The sequence below is a fragment of the Trichechus manatus genome, unplaced genomic scaffold (genome assembly GCF_000243295.1).
Source record: "Trichechus manatus latirostris isolate Lorelei unplaced genomic scaffold, TriManLat1.0 scaffold00175, whole genome shotgun sequence".
In the NCBI taxonomy this organism is placed as follows: domain Eukaryota; kingdom Metazoa; phylum Chordata; class Mammalia; order Sirenia; family Trichechidae; genus Trichechus; species Trichechus manatus.
Window position 1 is genome coordinate 3,793,819 of NW_004444111.1, and position 16,162 is coordinate 3,809,980.

Genomic DNA, 16,162 nt, shown 5'->3' on the forward strand with positions numbered 1-16,162 from the left:
AGGTTGAGTAAGGATAGTGTTGATGTGTTGTGAGGTTGTTAACCATTGTCATAGGGCAACATGTGTACTAACTGTTAAATGAGAAACTATTTTCTGTAAACCTTCATCTAAAGTGAGAATAGCAGCACAAATGGAAGAGCGTGGTCGATGTCACTGAACAGTGCAAGCAGAAATTTTTGAAATGGTGTACCTTTGGCTGTGTATATTTTCACCAGAAAAAAAAAAAAAGGTTGAGAAGGGGGAGGGTTGACATGTTGTGGGGTTGTTAACCAACGTTATAAAACAATATGTATACTACTGTTTCATGAGAAACTATTTGTTCTGTAAGCCTTCACCTGAAGTACAATTTAAACAAATAAAAAAAAAAAAACAATAGAAGTGATGAATGTGTTCTTTTGTGAATGATTCATTCATTCTAACAGTGTGTAAAGTAAAAATCCCCTCCTGTCCTCCTGTTGCCGCCCCTCTCCAGGGGGAGCTGCTGTTAACCGTTTGCTTTGCAGAAATGCCTAGAGAGCTTAACATTTTTGTTAGCTTAGTACGGGTTATAGCATCATCGCATGTGGCTAAGAAGAGGAGCCCAAACATTAACGAGAAGTGTTTATAAATTTTATGCAGAGTAAGAAAATGCTCTTCTACTTAAATATAACTACATCACATTAAGAAATTACTTGAGGCTCTGCCTCAGGATTATAAGAAAATGAGTTTTGGAACACACAAGGACGGTGGACCCCCCCAGGGACAACCTTCTTTGTCTTGTATTTCCAGCTTCTACCAATGTGTAGTGTATAGTAGGTGCTTAGTAAAAACTGATTGACAGGCGTTGGGAACAGTGGTAATTATGGGGAGTTATTGATTAATAGAGTTTCCATTTGAGGTGATAAAAAAGATCTGGAAATAGTAGTGATGGTTCAACAGTATTGTGAACATACTTAACTGCATTCAATTGTACACTCAAAAATGATTAAAATGATAAATTTGATGTATATTTTACCATAGTAAAAATGGTAAAAAAAAATTGATTGGAGAAATTAAGAAAAATCACCATATTTATATAGTTAGCTCATTTGTTCCTTTAGATGACACGTGCAAAAAAGCTGTAAGATGAATGTGTGTGTGTGTGTGTGTGAGGTATCTAACTTGTGAAGGTAAAGATAAAAGAACTTGCCATTCAGTATTTACTGTTATAACCATTCATTTATTCATATTAAAAAGCAAACTGTAGAAACTACTTTCTTAAATTTTATTTTATTAAAGTAGTATTTTTGTAATTTAAAAATATGGAAGGGTTCTGATAAAAAAACAGTAGCTCCTGTCTCATTCCTCCTCATCCTTGAGTCCCAGTCCTCAGAGAGAACAACTGTCAATCTTTAGCAGCTTATTCTGTATTTATCTTCATGTTTCTGTTCTACGATTTCTTTTTTTTTGGGTAATAATTTTATTTTACAGATAAGATCATGTAAAACATTTTTCTGGTTATAAAAAATTCTTATTTTCAAAAATATGGAAAATACAGAGCTATATAAAGAAAAATAACATTCAGCCATAGTTTTCATTACCCAGAAATAATAATTTTGTGTATTTCCCTCTTATCTTTTTTCTGTGCATCTTTTTGCAATATTGAGATCATTATGAACATACAGTTTTGTGCTTCAATTTTTTTTCTTTTGTCAGTATAACATAAGAAATTACAATTATATTTGGGTAGCTCGCTTGTCTACTTTTAATGGAACAGCTTTAAAACTGCTGCTTATTCCTTGAAGCCATGGTTTTTCACTGAATTAGCATCTGTATGACAAAGGTAAATTAAGAAATCATCTAATTATTCTGCTGTTTCTTGTTTTATCGACTGTAACTATTCCTGTCGTGGAAGAGAAGCATTTAGTACTTTATGGCCCATCCCAATTTTTCACTTCGACTCATCTTCCCAGTATAGTTATATCACAATTTAAGTTTAAATCAGTATTACTTGTTATTTTGAGTATATAAATATTTTTTCTGAATCAAGTAGTGATGATTACATTTATTTTGTAAAAATTTTACTGATGTTACTTATTAACTCTTTTTTCCCCCATTTGCTAAGTTTTCTGTGCATTTATCACTGACTTTCCCTGAGCTCCTAAGGCGCATGTGTTGGCCAGACTGCGAGAAGTTTCGCAGTTCCCATGTTGTTGTCTTCTCTCTTCTAGAGTTGTTTTTGGGAAATCTGATGGTCGTTCTGCTTGCTATTTCTGTATATGGGCCAGTTGATTCTTTCTGAGGACTTTCATAGTCTTTTTATATCGTGAGATTTTACATAGAGCATCTTGGAACTTAGTCTTTTTTTTTCTCTTGCTGGATACAGTTAGTTGGGTCTCAGTCTGGGAAGTCTTGCCTTTCATGTCTACAAAATATTCCTGTATTGTTTGTTTGATCATGTCTCTCCCTGCCGTTTTCTTCTTTCTCTTTCTGGAAATCCTGTTATTTGGATTTTGGAGCTTCTAAAGGAATCCTCTAGTTTTATTATCTTTTCTTTCTTATTTTCCTATGCTTTTTCTTGCTTTGATTTTCTTCCAACTCTTCTTTTTTTTCTAAATTTTGGCAAACTTAATTTTTAGTTTTTAAGAATTCTTTTCTGCATTTGATTTTTTTTTTCTTACTGCATTCCTGAAATAAGAATGCTTTATCTTCCTTTCAAATGAAAAAAAAGGTTAAGTTATATTATTAAGCAGTAAACTTGATTGATTGATTGATGATAAATAAGTAACTCTAAGGTGTAAATCAGTGAATTTGACCAAAAGCTATAACAAAACCAATAACAATAAATAGTAATCTTGACTATTTTTGAAATCAGCTCTTATCGTCTGTCACTTTTTTCTCACTGCATGTTGGTCTCATTCTCTCAGTCCAGCTTCCTCTGTATAGCAGGAAACTGGCAGATTGGGGTTCCCAGGTTTGCATCTCAGAACTTTGCTCCAGAAAGGGACTGTGACTTGATCTCTCTGGTTCTAAGTCCAAAAGTTCCAAGACATACACCAGTGTTTATTGCAGCACCATTCACAATAGCCAAAAAGTGGAAACAACTCAAAATGTCTATCAGCAAATGAATGGATAAACAAAATGTGGTATATACATGCAATGGAATATTATTCAACCACAAAGAAAAATGGAGTCTTGATAACATGCTATGACATGGGTAAACTTTCAAAACATTATGCTGAGTGAAATAAGTCAGATACAAAACGCCAAATATTGTATGATCCCACTTATATGAAATATCTAGAATAGACAGATACATAGAGACCAAAGTTTATTAGTGGTTACCAGAGGTGGGTAGGAGGGAGAAAGGGAGAGTTACTGCTTAAGGGGCATTGAGTTTCCTGTTAATTGTGACAGAAAAATTTGGAAACAGATAGTGGTCATGAGTGCACAAGGTGGTGAATGTGATCAGTGTCACTGAGTTGTACATGTGAAAATGGTTGGAGTGACAAATGTCTTGTTATATTACCAAAATAATAATTTTTAAAAAAAGTTCCAAGAAAGGCCTGAATGTCCGATGTTGGGTCAGGCGCTCATCTCTAAACCACTTGCATATTTATATGGGCCAGGAATTGTCCTAAGCACTTTATACATTTTATCTTATTGAAATCTCAAAGCAACAATATGAGATAGGCAATATTATTATCTGCATTTTATAGATGAGAAACTAAGTTGTGTCTTGCCCTGTATCACAAAACTAGCAGGTTGTGGAGTAAGGATTTACACTTGGGCATTTGACTTTGGTGCTCTAAACCGTTGTCCTAAGTGCTGTATCATTTGCTGAATCTAAAGATAACGGTCTTAACGTATCAGTGGCTCCAGGGCTCCCCGGGGGCTGCAGCCCACAGGTTGGGAATTACTAATTTAAAGACTTAGAATGGGCTGTATCACAGAAGTAAGTTGAGTGGGTAATTCTCAGTTTTTTTAAGTGTAAGATGGCAAGAAAGCATTACTCCCACCACTCTGCTCTGTGGAAGCTAGCAGCAGCTCACTGTGGCAATTGGATAACAGACAGTTCTCTGTTGTGCTCTCATACGTTCTTCAGGTCTGGCTTGGCTAGGGGAGGGATGGGAGCAGGTGTTCCTGGTTTAGGAGTATATGGTTGCAAATGGGACTGCTGTATATGGACACACGCTAAGGGCATGCTGCTCTCTAGACTTGTCCCCAGGGTTCCCTTGGGAAATCACGCTGCATTTTGCCCTTCCTAGTGCTTTATAGGTAATTGCTTTTAAGTACTCTGTAGATCGTAGGTCCTCTCACAGTGTCGGGGACATATTTCATATGAAGAGCAAAGCAAATGGCAAGTTTTTTGTTGTAATTTTTTTTTCTTTCTCCAAGATTATCCTGAAGGCAATAATTCAAGTGATTATCTTGTTCAAACAACAACGTATCTTCCAGAAAACTTCACATATTCACCATACCTCCCCTGCCCAGAAAAACTGCCTTACATGCGTAAGTGTGATCTAATTTTGACTTAACTGTTTCCTTGTGTTATAATAAAATAGCAATAAAAACTACACGATTTGAACACATTAGGGTCAGATTACTGTGAGAGTTAGTGTTCCTATTACGTAGCATGTTATTTGATTTTTTTTTTTGTAAAGCACTCTTTTTTTTAAATGGGGGAGGGAGATTGAAAAGCTGAAGAAAAATACAAAAGAGAAAATGAGAAATACCCATGTTTCTCCCATTCAGATTTAAAAACTAATACTTTGACTTACTTCCAAATTATTCTTTAAAAGAGTATTCAAGAGAATAATTAATGTGTAGTCTCCTTTTGAATATATTAGGACAATAACAGATAAAGCTAAAATCCTTTTGACCACCATCCTCGATGCGAATTCTTCATCCCTTTCCCAGAAGTTACTTCAGTTGTGAGTTTGGCATATATTCTTAAAGATTATTTTAAAATTATTTTTTTACACATATAGATGGCCGGATAGATAGAAAATATTTGAAAGATTCAAGAATTTATGTAAATGGTCTTATCTATTTCATTCTGTAATTTATTACTTAACATTTTTTAAGCCCCAGTGATGCGATGGTTAAGCACTTGGCTGCTAACCAAAAGATTGGCAGTTCTAACCTACCCAGCTGCTTTGCTGGAGAAAGAGCTGTTGATCTGCTTCCATAAAGATTACAGCCTAGAAAACCCTATGGGGCAATTCTACTCGGTCACTTAGGGTCGCTAAGAGTCGAAATCAACCTTGGAACAACATCCATGTTGATACATGTAGATCTAATTTATTTCCCTTAACTATCGTATACTACGCCTTTGCATAAATGTACCATATATCATATACCCATTTCCTTGCTGATGAACATTTAGGTTATTTCCACTTTTTTGCTGTCAGTGCTGTAAGAGCCACATAGTATATATCTCCTTGTGCATATCTGTACTTGAGGATTGCTGTCTAGAAGTGGAGTTGCTGGATACCGAGGCTCAGTTTTTCCAGGTTCTCTCATATTACTCCCCAGAGCACCTCTACCAATTTATATTCCAGACTGAAAAGCATGAGTGTATCATTTCATCCAGGGTTAACAACACTTGAGATTGACTGATTTTTAAATTTATGATAATTTAATAGGTTAAAAAATGGTATCTCATTGTGTTAATTTTTTACTTTATTTGTAATTAGTGGGTTTGAGTAACTTTGTGTTTGTGAGTACTTTTAAATGAGCTTTTCTGTGAATTATTTGGTCATGTGCTTTAGCAATTCCTTATTGGTGAATTAGATTTTTGTATTGATTAGTAGGAGTTCTTTATAGATATTCTGGTAGTACTGACTTGCTGCTGCCTGTTATGTGTGTGGTAAATATCTTCTTACAGTCCCCAGCTTCTCTTTTCATTATAACTTGTGTTAATCTTCGTTATGTTTATGGCATCTTTTATTTTTACAGAAGTTTGAAATTATGATGTTTTCAAGTATATTGATCACTTTAAAAGTTTTTGCTTTTTTTTTGTATTAAGAAAGCTTTCCTTACCCCGAGGGTATACAAATACTCTCCTTTATTTCCTTCTAATAATGTTAAAATTTTGTTTTAACTTTTGTGTATGATATGAGGTAGGGATCAAGATACGGTACTGTAAACACACATTTTTCAAAATTATGAAATTAATACATTATGATTATTAAAAAAACCCACTATAATCCCTACTCAGAAGCTGCCATGGCTGTCATTTTGGCTATTTTTCATATGTGCTTTTTTCCCCTTCACAGTTTTAAGCATACTTTGTACGTATAAGTTTGTAGATTGATTTTTATATAATTGAAATTTTGGAGAAACATCATTTTGAATTGCATGTTTATCCTTGTCTTCTAATGTCCTTATTCCTAAGTGTGTATGTTTTTTTTTATGTATTTAAATGAGTTTTCTTTATTGAGGAAATTAGCCTTTGCCCATCATAGAAATTAGGCCTTTGCCTATCAAACTCTATCATTTGTAGGACTTTTTGTTAGTTTATTGTTGCTATATTGGAACGCTCATGGCACAGTGATCAAGAGCTCGGCTGCTAACCAAGACGTTGGCAGTTTGAATCCACTAACCACTCCTTGGAAACCCTGTGGGGCAGTTATACTCTGATATTATGTATCTATAATCAAAAGAAAGATTGGCCTTTTACTATTGTCTAAGACTGTGGTTCTCAGGCTTTAGGGTACATCAAAATCATCTGGATGGTCTTGGTAAAACAGAATGCTGGGACCCACCCTAGAGTTTCTCATTCAGTAGAATTGGGCTGGGGCCTGAGAATTTTCATTGCTAACAAGCTCCCAGGTGATGCTGATGCTGCTGATCTATGGACACTCTGAAATCCACTCATCTTGAGTAGTGGATCTCATCACTGTCTACACGATAGAATAACCTGGGGAGCTTTTATAATTCTTGTGCCCACCTCCTAACCTTCTGATTTAATTGATCTGACATGGGACATGGGCACTGGTATTTAAAAAAAAAAAAAATTCTCAGATGATTCTAATCTTTCTGTTTCCTTTCTGTGCCACAATAGAAAATGCAGCTCAGTGATTTTTGTGGTTACATGTGTCATTACTTTGTTGTTGAAGTCTTGTTTTTCACAAAATGAATGATGTCTGTGCAATACTAAAACCACTGTGGACTGTTCTTGTTGAAATACTGATTGCACTAGTTGCACTAGTTTCCTTTTCATATTCAAGGGTTTATAGTTTCTGGAAACCTGACGTTCTTGGTTCAGTTGTCATGTTCTTAATTACTGCTTTATGAGTACTGGCATTAAACACTGTTTAAATGTATCTGTCTACCAGACCTTTATGCTAGCACTCCTCTCCTCTCCCATTGCCGTTGCTGTTGCTGTCCAGTTGATTCCAACTCATAGCGACCCTATAGGACAGAGTAGAACCGCCCCGTAGGGTTTCCAAGGAGCGCCTGGTGAATTCGAACTGCTGACCTTTTGATTAGCAGCCGTAGCCCTTAACCACTGTGCCACCAGGATTTCCCCTCTCCTCTAGTCCTGTAAAAATACCCATTGCCATCGAGTCAGTTTCGACTTATAGCAACCCCATAGGACAGAGTAGAACTGTAAATCTTCACAGAAGCCCACTGCCACATCTTTCCCCTGCGGAGCGGCTGGTGGATGCAAACAGCTGACTTTACGGTTAGCAGCTGAGTGCTTAACCACTGCACCACCAGGGCTCTTTTTCCAGACCCATAGCTCATATTGTAGATGACATCTGTCATGCTGCCTACTGCCTTTTCGCTGGGTGTCTGAGTGCTACTGCTCCTTCTCTCTGCTTCCCACAGTCTTGCATTCCGTTTCCCTACAAGAGAGGATCACACTGGTGTGGCTAGCTACCTTTTCATTACAGTCCACTTCATGGACTGCTGGCATTGGGTCTGGCACCAATCCCTTGTCCAGTTAGCTGTGGCCAGGGTGGCAGGGTTACTTGGTAGAAAATATAGCAACATAAAGAACTGCTTAGACAGGGGTCCCGGGTACAGCCAACATAATGCACTTACGCCAAGAAGGCCTTGCATGAGCCATCCAGAAAGGGCCCTTCACTAGTCATGTGACCTCTGCAAAGCAGAGCCTCAGTTTGCTGTCTGTATAGTGGGGGTTATAATAGCGACTTTGGAGTGTTGTGAGGATAAAATGAAGCACAGTGCTTGAAACTTGATAGGTATTAGTTTGATTCTCCCTTCCTTCCTCCCTAGACAGATAGAGCCAGACTTCAGTGATCATGAAATTGAGAAACGTAGGATAAGCCTGTGGAGTTAAGGAGTTTTGTATGTAGCCATGCATCTGTAATGTTTTAATTAACAGGATTATTTCCCATTGATGATACAGTATACCATAATAAAATACCAAAGTGAAAAATTTTATTAAAATATCACATGAAATAATTGACTATGATACCTTCCCATATAATTGTTAGAATAGCCCCCCAAATAACTGTATAAGATCTACTTAGATGAAAACCATTCAAGTATGAATGATTTAGTTTACTATAATCATCAAAAGTGAAGTTAGGGCTTAAAATTGGTGTGTTTGAGAGTCTAGCTGTAACTCCTTTTTCACTTTTTCCCCAGTGTAGCAATGGGACTGCTGGCATTGGGTTACAGTAAAGTTTGAATTCCTCAAATTGGAATTCAGATAAAATGCATTTCATGGATTTCAGCAATATTTTATATTCAGTGTGGTCAGTCACACTATAAAATCTATTTTATTGTATATTGTTTATATGAAGATATGAGTAATTGTCTTTGTTACTGTTAGTATTTATAGATTCTCAAAAGGGCAGATTCACTTTCACTTGTATTAAACTTATGTGAGACTATTTGTGCTAACAAAGTAAAATAGAAATTTCACTTTATCTAGAACTAAAAAAAATAAGTGCTTCACATGTTTTGATTTTGACTTTTTCTGAGTGAGGTAGAGATGGAATATGTCAGTTGTGCACTCTCCATTAAAATGAAGACAGACATACCTTTAGTTTTGGGATCTTTTAATTTTCATCCACATAAATATATTTTCAGTGACTTTTGTACACTTTGTTTTGTCACTGTTGTTTGTGGAATAGTTCCCTTTATAGTTTAACCCTCAAAGTTTCTATAGTTACTAACGGTATGAGTCCAACAAAAGGCACAAGGACTTTCTGAGATGAGTTTAAATAAATCAAACGAAAATCAGCACGTAGGGAAAAGATAAGCACTAAGTAAATGCCAGGAAAAAAGAGAAGTGAATAAATGTCAGGAAAGCGCAAATAATATTCAGTATAACAAACCATCAAGCACATGTTTATTGTAAAAAGGAGAGACAGAAGCCATTTAAGAGTAAACAAGCACTATTACCAGTGCTGTTGAGCACTCGCTGTGCAGCAGGCTGTGTTGTTTATGCAGTGGGGAGCAGAAGGAAGCAAAACTGAATATGATCCTCTCTGCACCAGCTAGGAGCAGGTAACAGAGAAAGGTAGTGTGACAACTGCTTTGTAGGATTATGTAAAGGAGCCCTGGTGGCACAATGGTTAAATGCTCGGCTGCTAGCCAAAATGTTGGTGGTCAAACCCACCCAGCAGCTCTGCGGGAGGAAGACTTGGCTATCTGCTTCCATAAAGGTAATAGCCAATAAAACCCTGTGGGACTGTTCTCTTCTATCACATGGGGTCACAATGAGTTGGAACTGACTCGACGGCACCCAACAACAACAGCAAGGGTTACGTATATGACAGAAGTGAGAGAACAGTTCATTCTTGAAAGAAATGGGAGATTTCAGAGAGAAGGGGCAGTGGAACTGCGTCTTGCAAGATAGTTTACTAGGTAGTCCAGAAAGAATAGCATCTGAGCATGAGAAGGCTCTGTGTGTTCCAGGAGTGGAGAGTGGTCTGCTGTGACTGGGGTGGATGTGTAGTGGGGAGTGTAGGAAATGAGGCTGGACAGGGAGGTGAGAATCTTGGGTAAGGTACAAAGGAATCTGAGGGCCATGTAGTTTCCACAAATCCTGAGGCATCCACAAGATGGGCTGCAGGGCAGCAGAGCCTCTGGGGTTGAATGCAGAGGGTTGATTTAGGGGCTTGTGTGCGTTTCTCTCAAGTGAGGATACACTGGTGGCAAAGGGTTTAGGGCCAAAAAGGTACAACAGAAACACACTGCTTTAGGGAAATGGAGGACCATTGAAGTCTTTAGTCAGATGAATGATGTGATTAGGCTTGTATTTCAGAAAGATTATTCTGATGAGAAGTTGGAAAATGAATGAGAATAAGGAAACCTGGAATCAGGGAGACCTGTTAGGAGCCGAGAGGCCAAGAGGAAACAGCAAGGGCATGTGGCAGGACTGTGGCATTGAGAAGAGGAGGAAGCATGAAGGAGAAGCTACAGTGGTGCTGTTGTCCGGATGTGGTGACCAACTGAGGGATCAGGTCAATTTCCAGACTTCTGGCTTGGGTGACTTGGTGATCGTTAACTGAAACAAGTAGAACAGGATAACCATAGCACATTTGGAGAATGGGGAAGTTGAGATCACTGTTGGGCATATTTCATTTAATGCTCAGGAGAGTTAATTTGGGGTTTGAATTTCATGAGAGAGGTCTGGGCTGGAGATAAGAGAAAGTGAGAAAGGAAGAAGTCTTAAGAGTGAGTCCCTAGAGACAGTCAGCACTTACAGGGGTAGGAAGGGAGGTCAGTAGAGGAAAGGATGTAGAGAAGTCAGAGAATGTGTCTCAGAAGTCAATGAAGAGAGAGTTCCAAGGAGAGGTTATTCCATCTTGTCACACACCACTGAAAACACATAGAATGAGCAACTGTGAAAAAGCCTTTGAATTTGGCAAGTAGGAAATTAACAAGAACCACAGCAAGCACAATTTCAGTAGAGTAATAAGGTAAGAAGCAAAGTGTAGTGGTCTTAGAAGTGAATTGAAAGTGTGTTAAAGTTAGTTGGCTTAAAAAAATTTTTGGAAGGAAAGGAAAAAAGAATGGGATAAAGAATCTGTGGATCAGATGGGGTTAAGGAAGGGACATGTTAGGAAGAGATGGACTTGAGCATGTTTTAGACATTATGGAAAGAAATTGTGGAGAGAAGAGAGACCAGAAGAACCAGGGAGAGCATCAGAAGGGAAGTATCCATGGAGCCAGGTTCTGGAGAAAGTAAAAGGAAACCGAAGTATCCTCAGGTTGAAGAGTTTGTCTTGGAAAATAATAGGAGTATCTCTTCCTTTAAGGGAACCTTGGTAGTGCAACAGTTAAGTGCTTGTCTGCTAACCTAAGGGTTGGCAATTTGAACTTGCCCAGCAGCTCCATCAGAGAGAGACCTGGCAGTCTGCTCCCGTAAAGATTACAGCCTAGAAAACCCTATGGGGCAGTTCTACTCTGTTACATGGGGTCGCTATGAGTTGAAAATTGACTCAACAGCACCTAACAACAACTCTTCGTCTGAGTCAAGAGTATGGTGCATTTGGAGATGAGGTGGAGAAAGTTAAGGGAGTTCATGTCTGTTGCTTCTATTTTCCTGATGACAGAGGCCACATGTATATTGAGAGGGAAGCCAAGAAGGATGGAGTGGCTTGATAGGGAATAGTAAATATTTAGGAAGAACTCCAAGCTACACTGAGGGCACTGGTGAAAAACAAGGCTCCAGGAATTGACAGAATACCAATTGAGATGTTTTAGCAAATGGATGTAGCACTGGAGGTGCTCACTAGTCTATTCCAAGAAATGTGGAAGACAGCTACCTGGCCAGCTGACTGGAAGAGATCCATATTTGTGCCCATTCCAAAGAAAGGTAATCCAACAGAATGCAGAAATTATCGAACAATATCACTGATATCACACGAAAGTAAAATTTTGCTGAAGATCATTCAAAAACGATTGCAACATTACATCGACAGGGAGCTGCCAGAAATTCAAGCTGGATTTAGAAGAGGACGTGGAATGAGGGATATCATTGCTGATGTCAGATGGATTTTGGCTGAAAGCAGAGAAAACCAGAAATATGTTTACCTGTGTTTTATTGACTATGCAAAGGCATTCGACTATGTGGAGCATAACAAATCATGGATAACATTGTGAAGAATGGGAATTCCAGAACACTTAATTGTGCTCACGCAGAACCTGTACATAGACCAAGAGGCAGTTGTTCAAACAGAACAAGGGGATGCTGCGTGGTTTAAAATCAGAAAAGGGTGTGTGTCAGGGTCATATCCTTTCACCATATTTACTCAATCTGTATGCTGAGCAAATTATACCAGAAGCTGGACTATATGAAGAAGAACGTGGCCTCAGGATTGGTGGAAGACTCATTAACAACCTGTGATATGCAGATGGCACAACCTTGCTTGCTGAAAGCAAAGAGGACTTGAAGCACTTACTGATGAAGATCAAAGACTACAGCTTTCAGTATGGATTGCACCTCAACATAAAGAAAACAAAAATCCTCACAGCTGGACCAATAAGCAACATCATGATAAATGGAAAAAATATTGAAGTTGTCAAGAATTTCATCTGACTTGGACTGAAGTCAGTGCCTTTGGAAGCAGCAGTCAAGGAATCAAACGACGTATTGCATTGGGCAAATCTGCTGCAAAAAACCTCTTTTAAAGTGTTGAAGAGCACAGACGTCACTTTGAGAACTAACCTGCGCCTAATCCAAGCCATGATACTTTCAGTTGCCTCATATGCACGTGAAAGCTGGACAATGAATAAGGAAGACTGAAGAAGAATTGATGCTTTTGAATTATGGTGTTGGTGAAGAATATTGAATATACTGCTAGAAGAACAAACAAGTCTGTCTTGGAAGAAGTACAGCCAAAGTGCTCCTTGGAAGCAAAGATGGTGAGACTTCGTCTCACGTACTTCGGACATGTTGTTAAGAGGACCCGTTCCTGGAGAAGGACATCATGCTTGGTAAAGTAGAGGGTCAGCAAAAAAGAAGAAGACACTCCATGAGATGGATTGCCACAGTGGGTGCGACAGTGGGCTGAAACATAGCAGTGATTTTGAAGATGGCACAGGACTGGGCAGCATTTATTTCTGTTGTACATAGGGTCTCTATGAGTCAGAACTGACTTGACGGCACTTAACAACAACTGTAAATATTTTAAAAATTGTAATGGAAAGAAAAGTGGATTCAATTAGTCATAAATAAGAGGTGGCTAACCAACAAATGGAGTCAAAGCCAAACCCCAGACCTACAGTGAGAAGGTTCTTGGTTGCAAACCACAGAGTACATTTTATCTAGTGTAAAGGGAGGGGAATCCATGAAAAGATGTTAGGTTGCTCACCAAAAATCCACGTGGCCAAAGAGTTAGGCTCAGAGACTGAGCAGCCAAAACAAGACCCATGCCATGCTGTGAAGCAGAGATCACAGCTCCCTCTAGCAGTGCTTAGGATGGAGACCAGAGAGTCCACTGCTGGGATCTTGAAGCAGGCCAGGTGCCTCTTCTACCACTTTTTCCTAAAGACTGATGTTGCAAAGTGCCTGTGTCCTCATGATGTCACCACTGCATCAGAGTCTCCTGCAGACCTATCTAACTAGTCATGTGACTGCTCCCAGCTGCTGGAAGGGTTGGGAGAGTGGGTTCTAGTAGTTTCTTTTGGGTGGCGGGACTGAAATGTGGGCAGTTCTTCAAGCAACTGAAATGGATCATTTAAAGCTTGGTGGCCACAACGTCTGGGGTCTTAAAAGCTAGTGAGCGGCCACCTAAGATGCATCAACTGGTCCCAACCCACCTGGAGTAAAGGAAAATGAAGAACACCAAAGTCACAAGGAAAGTATTAGCCCAAGAGACAGAAAGGGCCACATAAACCAGAGACTGCATCAGCCTGAGACCAGAAGAACTAGATGGTGCCCGGCTACCACCAGTGACTGCCCTGACAGGGAACACAACAGAGAGTCCCTGATGGAGCAGGAGAAAAGTGGGGTACAGAACTCAAATTGTAGTAAAAAGACCAGACTTAATGGTCTGAGACTGAGACTGGCAGAAACCCAGAAAGCACGGCCCCCAGACTCTCTGTCAACCCAGAGCTAAAACCATTCCCAAGGCCAACTCTTCAGACAAAGGTTAGACTGGACTATGGGACATAAAATGATACTCGTGAAGAGTGTGCTTCTTAGCCTAAGTAGATACGTGAGACTAAATGGGCAGCTCCTGTCCAGAGGTGAGATGAGAAGGCAGAGAGGGTCAGGAGCTGGTTGAATGGACACAGGAAATCAGGGGTGGAAAGGAGGAGTGTGCTGCTACAGTATAAAGAGAGTAATTAGGGTCACACAACAATGTATGTATAAATTTTTGTATGAGAAACTAACTTGAATTGTAAACTTTCACTTAAAGTACAACAATATAAAAAATAAATAAATAAATAAATAAAAGCTTGGTGACCACAAACATGACCCACAGGCATCTGCTGACTTGGAAGCTTTGAGGATGGGGCAAGTAACCTGCATTCTAAACAAGCATGCTGCCAAAGTTAGTGAACCGCTTTATGAAGAGGCTGATAGACTGGAGAAATGGGGACATAGCAGAGAGGACTTTACGTCTCCATAAGCTTGAAGAGTGAGTTTAGTGGGAGAGGAGGGATGGGAAGGGTAAAAGGAAAGGAGGCTTTAATGAAAGGTCAGAGTTGAAGCCAGTTGCCTCTAGGTGACCATGGTGCTCAGGGTATGGATATGGAGCGGGTGCTCAGTGATGAATTGCAGGGAGGTGAGGGCAAGTGACAGCATGGCTGTATGCTGGAGGTGCTGTTGTGGCTAAAAGTCATAAACTTTTGTTAAAGGGGGTAAATTTATAAAAGAAGGAATTAAATGATTATTTGTAAAGTGTAGGGATGAGTCTGCAGAATACCTTCTTTTATGCCTGACCTCAAGATTGTAGACACAGGCAAGTGAGCACCTTTCGCTTCATACAGTGTGAGGGGAAGAATACTGTTTTCACTTAAGATGAGGAGCTGGGAAGGGGGGTGGGTATTCTAGAAGAAACATTCTGGAAGAAATACTGAGGTATAGTATATGGAAATTTCTTGGTAATTGAATGGTTCCAGAGAAGAGGCAGGAGGAGTATATGATATGCCAGATTTTCTTGACAAAACGTATCATTAATTTTTAACATTAGTGGCTTTTGGGAAACAAGAAAACAGTACATTATATGTACACCTTGATTGTAGGGTACATCCCTATGTCAGAATGTTAAAATGTGTATCACAGATTTGAGGAAATAAATGGTTGTGGGTTATGAATTTAAAGGAGGTTGTCAGCTTATCAGTAGGCAGGGACTTGGGAAACAGTTTGGGAGAATGTAATGAAAGGTATGAGGCCCCTAGGAATGGATTAAACATTTTATGGGATGGATTAAAAGAGAAAATTGGGGACAGAGAGCAAGGACTGTTAACTGGCTGATGAGGTCAGTCTCTCAGAGTAAAGCAAGAGAGAACCAGCAAAGGAGGAAAATGGTTGTTCAGAACTAGGTTACGGTCAGTGTTCTTGTTAGTCAAGCCGGCTCCGACTCATAGTATAATGTAGTATGACCGTAGTATAACAGTCCTGCACCATCTTCATGATCACTGTGCTATGTCTGAGTCCATTGTGTTTTTGGTTGTTGTGTCAATCGATCTCATTGAGGGTTTCCCTCATTTTCACTGACCCTCTGCTTTGGCAACCATGATGTCCTTTTCTAGCAATTGATCTTTCCGGATGACGTGTCCAAAGTAAGTGAGCCGAAATTTCCCCATCCTCACTTCTAAGGAGCATCCTGGTTGTATTTCTTCTAACACTGATTCGTTTGTTCTTCCGACAGCCTACGGTATATTCGTTATTCTTTACCAACACCACAGTTTTGAATGCGTCAGGTTTTTTTTTCTATCTTCCTTTTTCACTGTCCGCTTTCACATGCATATGGGCTATTGAAAAGACCATGGCTTGGGTCAGACACACCTTTATTAGGAAACAAGAACTTGGGCTGTACTAAAAAAAAAAAAAAAACCCATTGCCTTTGAGTTGATTCTGACTCAGTGATCCTATAGGACAGAGTAGAACTGCCCCATAGAGTTTCCAAGGAGCACCTGGTGGATTCAAACTGCCGACCTTTTGATTAGCAGCTGTAGCTCTTAACCACTGCACCACCAGGGCTTCCTTGGGCTGTACACGGGCTGTTAATTTGTTTACATGTGGGATACCTTTTGCACA

At 39.2% G+C, this 16,162-nt stretch overlaps 1 protein-coding gene across 1 annotated transcript in view; it reads left to right on the top strand.

The window, feature by feature from the left end:
• Nucleotides 1–16,162, top strand: part of B4GALT6 (beta-1,4-galactosyltransferase 6) — a 73,497-nt gene that overhangs the window by 31,342 nt on the left and 25,993 nt on the right. Inside the window, exon 3 of the mRNA XM_004386892.2 lies at nt 4,357–4,470. Within this exon, the coding sequence (XP_004386949.1) occupies nt 4,357–4,470 (114 nt within the window). The remainder of the gene's footprint in view (nt 1–4,356; nt 4,471–16,162) is intronic.